The sequence below is a fragment of the Ixodes scapularis genome, unplaced genomic scaffold (assembly GCF_016920785.2).
Source record: "Ixodes scapularis isolate PalLabHiFi unplaced genomic scaffold, ASM1692078v2 PGA_scaffold7__128_contigs__length_106722199, whole genome shotgun sequence".
NCBI classification, from domain to species: domain Eukaryota; kingdom Metazoa; phylum Arthropoda; class Arachnida; order Ixodida; family Ixodidae; genus Ixodes; species Ixodes scapularis.
In genome coordinates, this window is record NW_024609882.1 from 27,743,422 (window position 1) to 27,748,569 (window position 5,148).

At 50.2% G+C, this 5,148-nt stretch overlaps 1 protein-coding gene across 1 annotated transcript; it reads left to right on the forward strand.

The window, feature by feature from the left end:
* The first annotated feature begins 1,313 nt into the window (after positions 1–1,313).
* Positions 1,314–4,940, forward strand: LOC121833325. The gene is made up of 2 exons (XM_042286519.1): positions 1,314–2,609; positions 3,183–4,940. The coding sequence occupies exons 1-2, from the start codon at positions 1,314–1,316 to the stop codon at positions 4,938–4,940; spliced, it is 3,054 nt and encodes a 1,017-aa protein (XP_042142453.1).
* The last annotated feature ends 208 nt before the right edge of the window (positions 4,941–5,148 follow it).

Consider the following 5,148-nt stretch of genomic DNA (forward strand, 5'->3'; position numbering starts at 1 on the left):
TAGCTCAGCTTAGATCGAGTGACAACACGCCGGTGATATCTGCACGTCGGCTCGGTACGTCCGCATCTGTCGCAATAACATTCGCATCTCCAAGGCTTCCAGACTACATATTCCTAGGGCTTGTCCGGCACAAAGTGGAACTTTTGTAGAAAAGCCGATACAATGCCACAGATGTTCTCGCTTCGGACATATTGCATCTACATGCCAACATGCACCAACATGTTCACGATGCTCTGGGCCACACCAGCGAACACAATGTAACGCCAATGAGACACCTACACGATGTTGCAACTGTGGCAAAAACCACGAGGCCTCATCTCACCAGTGCGTCATATGGAAAGATGAGCTTGAAATACGTCGCATACGTCAAGTCAACAATGTCGACTACAGAACAGCTCGCAGCTCGGTCACAGATGCCTCCAACTTTCCTGCCCTAGACCAATCTATCTCCCAAGAGAACCTGAGAGCCTCTCGCTCCACCACTGCTGGACCTTCAAGCACTGCACAAAAGGCGGACTCCACTCAAATATTGGACATCAAAACATCTCAACGAAAACACCAACGAGAAGAGGCACTTCCCCAAAACCAGACTTCTGTCAAAACACCGGCCCAGAGCAAAACCCCGAAACAACATTTATCACAAAGACAAGATTGCACGGGACCATCCTACAGCCAGATACTGACCACAAAGAGGTGCAATGAACAACATCCTCTCCGTATTGACCAACCATTTGACCGTTCGCAACCAAGCTCTGGAGTCTGGTCTGCAATCATACTTATGGCAGAGAAGCCCATACGTGATTTCCTTTCACAGTTTTCGTCTCCAGTTGCTCGACTTGCGCTACAGGCATTTGAATTTCTTTTCCCTCTTTTAGTTGCTCTTTTCAAGTAATTCATGGCACAATACCGATCCACCTCTTCAACACGGGAGGTGGGTGAGCCGGCCCGTTCACAACCCTCATCTTCACTTTCACCGTTCTCTTCTCCTTCACAATACACAGCTCCCGTCATGCGCGTTCCAACTTTGCATACATCATACGCCCAAACGATTCAGCGTCCCGATGCATCCCGCACAGCAGGGTTCGCACCGGAACTCGCAAGTATACGACGTCTTGAACACACCTTCGAGCTGCTAATTAATGAGGTCGCGATCATTCGTACCATACAAAGCGAGATGCACTACGTGAAACACGAATTCGCACGCACCGACGTAGTAGTTCAACAATTAGTAACCAATATGCAAACGATGGCTGGCCCGCAAACACCCAGACTTATTAACATCGAGGAACCTTTATCTCCTACGTTATCTCAACATGGCATCCTCTAATAGTTCGCTAACAATTTGGCAGTGGAACTGCCGCGGTCTCCGCAGAAAGAAAGGGCTTCTCCAACAATTTATCCATAAGCAGACAAACAAACCTGACATCATCCTGGTTCAAGAAGCCAACGGTCCTATTACATTACCTGGATACGATCACTTTATGCAAGGCAGCATCACCAAAAACGATAAACGAACCCCACAAGGAACCCACATACCAGTTACTACCATCACGTACGTAGCTAGGCATATCCCAGCTATTCAAATCGACACCGCCTCTATAAACAACTCAACTCAGGAGCAGGTTATAGTACAATGTCGCCTCAACAATCGAGATGTTATCATCGCCAACGTGTACTGGTCTCCAGGACTCGATTGGCCATCTGTGAGGTGGATAGACGCGTATACACAGCAACACAAGCACATGGACATCCTCCTAGCTGGTGATTTTAATGCGCATAGCACATCCTGGGGCTATACGCGCACCACCAAAACCGGGATGCGTCTCGAACGAAAAACTCAGGACAACCGATATACGCTCCTTAACGACACAACGGACCCCACGCGACAGGGTAACAGCGTTGAGCGAGATACTAACCCAGACCTCAGCTGGCACCGCGGTGTGGGAAACGTCACGTGGACGAATCTTCACGAAAACCTGGGCAGTGATCATCACATCATCGAAATCAAGCTAGCTGATCCTCGCATCAAGCCCCGTCCCACTCACTCAGGCCCAAAAACGCACCTCACTGACTGGCACCGGTTTCGATTAGACCTAGACCATGTACACGGGCCGACAGATCTACAGTCCTGGGTCAACGCCATATGTGAAACGAAATCAAAGCACACTAAAAATATCACACGCACCCCTGAACACCCGCAAATAGACTCTCATCTGCTTAACCTTTGGAACAAGCGACACAGACTAGTCCAAAGATGGAAGAAACAAAAAGGAAATCGTGGCCTTCGCAAGGCCATCCGACAAATCACGCTAGAAGCTGAAGAATACGCTCAACAACTTTGTACTGAAAACTGGCTTGAAACGTGTGACCAGCTAAATGGTCAACTGCACACTCCTAAGGTGTGGAAAATTTTACGCACGCTTCTAGGACAGGGCTACACACGACACACAATGGACAAAATTATGATGCACTCTGGCAAGACGCGAGAACAAACAGCAGAAGAAATTTACCAAACGTTCTATCCCATCGGCCCGAGTACACAGCAACTTCCTAGCTATCCACCCGAATCACTCGACCAAATGGACACAGGCATCAACAGCAACTTTACGGTGGGTGAGCTACATGCGGCCCTATCTTCGCTCAAACGAAACACGGCTCCAGGCAAAGACGGTATTACTTACACTACCCTCCGTAACCTCCCACTTCCACAATTAGAACAGCTTCTTGAATACATAAACACCGCATGGGAATCTGGCACCCTTCCACAAGAATGGAAAGCGGGAGTGATAATCCCAATCCCTAAACCCGGCAAGCCCCCCAACTCTATTACCAACCTTCGTCCGATATCCCTCACATCATGTGTAGGCAAATTAATGGAACGCATGGCCCTCAACCGTCTCAATTGGCACATAGAAAGTAGTGACGCTCTCCCCTACACAATGACAGGCTTCCGATCACACGTCAGCGCTCAGGACACCATGCTCCGACTCTCGGAGGACGTGTACCAAAATCTTAGCCTAGTCCAAACCCGAACAATCGCGGGTGTAGACATACACAAAGCGTTCGATAACGTACCACATTCAGCCATCCTTACGAACCTTCTGACACTACGACCAGGCGCTCGCCTCTACAACTATATAAAAGCTTTCTTAACTGGTCGTTCTGTACAAATCCAAATCAATGGAGAGCTTTCGACACCTCGAGCACTAAATACCGGCGTCCCTCAAGGTTCCATTCTTTCCCCCACTCTCTTTAATATTGCCCTACTTCACCTACCTGCCCAGCTCAATTCTATATCATACCTGCAACACAACATTTATGCAGATGACATTACAATCTGGTGTTGTCAAGGATCCCTTGGACAACAGGAACACACGATCCAGTCAGGTCCGGATGTCATTCAGAACCACCTGAGCAGTATTGGCCTCAAATGCTCTCCCACCAAATCTGAATTCATTGTAGTTACCAATCAAACAGGTCGTAAAGCAGAAGAGCAACGCGACAGCATCAAGCTCCACATTGACCACACCCCTATTCCTCGCCGCTCTCACATCCGAATACTGGGATTCCTCCTACAGGACAATGGCAAGGCCCACGTATGGATGGACACGATTCTCCGGCAGCTCAATCAGATTTACCACATGCTAAGTAGAGTAACGCGCAGACAAAGAGGACTCAAGGAACAGGAGCTTCGCAGGATTATCGAGGCCCTTGTGTACTCCCGTGTACTGTACCAGCTTCCTTATCTATCCATTACCAAGACTCAGCTCTCCAAATTGGAAGCAGCGCTCCGAAGATACACCAGACTAGCCCTGGGAGTACCACGATTTGCCGCAAATTTTCTAGTGGCCTCGACCGGTCTTTTTAACACACTTGAAGAACGTACCACTATTTGCCGCCAAGCACATATTGCAAGGCTTCAAACATCCCCCCAAGGCCGCAAGCTCCTCGAGCATCAAGGCTACGACACCACCACCTTGCCTCCTTTTCCACCACCCCCACCTCCACCGTGGGAGTCCCTACCCCGCGTCACAGTCATGCCCATACCTCAGCATATGCATCCGGACAAACATGCTGCCCGACGCACACAACTAGTCCAACGGATAGACCGCGAGACACCAAGAGCGGATACCACATATTACTACACAGATGCCAGTCACAGTCCCAGCAGAAGCACAACGGCTGTAGTAGGGCCTGGCTATGAGCATATTAATGAACACAGCAATGTCCCGACCGCATCCGCCGCGGAGACCCTAGCGGTTCTTGAAGCCATCACTCGACCTCACCATCCTACTCACCACATTTGCATTCGAACAGATAGCCAGGAAACATGCCGCAGTTTTCGTGACGGTGCGCTACCCGGACATATCCACAGCCTTTTGCAACGTCACCTTGACGCGCATCCCTCCCTCCATGTTACCTTGCAGTGGATCCCCGGACATCAAGGCGTAGAGGAACACAACAGAGCTCATGAGCTCACCCGCGTTACGAATTTTCCGGGTCCTCCGTGCCTCTGGCCGTCCGACTACGACCCCAAGGAACACCGAAAACTCTTGCACAAGGAGCGTACATCCCTATTAAGAGAACTACGCGCTAACACCGCCACAATTATCGCTCCCCCCCAATCCCTCTCGCGGGAGGACAGCGCCATTCTCCGCAGACTTCAAACCAATTCGATCGTGACTCCCCTTTTTCGCCACTATATCCAGGGCCTTGCCGGACGCCCGAAATGCCCCAACTGCGGCGAATACCCCTCTCTAGAACACTGCCTGTGGCAATGCTCCTACATTCAACCTACCCTCCTATCCTCTCTTTCCTCCCTATCCCACAGTCTTCAACCTCACTCATGGACGGACTGGCTTAGTCCACCAACCGATGCCCATATTCTCCTGCCGGCGCTCATTCAGCACGTGAAAAACGTGTTGGGTGAGGACTGGTAGGTGACTAAATACAACTGAGCGCCGGACCTTGGCGTATAAATAAAGAAAGTTTTTTCTCTCTCTCTTACGATGTACCGCGATGAACGCAACGAGCTACACGAGCCGATCTATAGTTCATAGCTTGTCTGGTCACTTCGCGCTTTCCGCGCCGGTCCCCCCCACACGTGACACCTCCGAGCTATGAATTGGCTCCGGTAGCTCGTAGCGT

Coding starts and splice junctions, on each gene's coding strand:
- LOC121833325 (XM_042286519.1), top strand. CDS start 1,314: ATGGCATCCTCTAATAGTTCGCTAACAATTTGGCAGTGGAACTGCCGC. Junction 2,610..3,182: donor GCATCAACAGCAACTTTACG/GTGGGTGAGCTA, acceptor ATCCAAATCAAT/GGAGAGCTTTCGACACCTCG.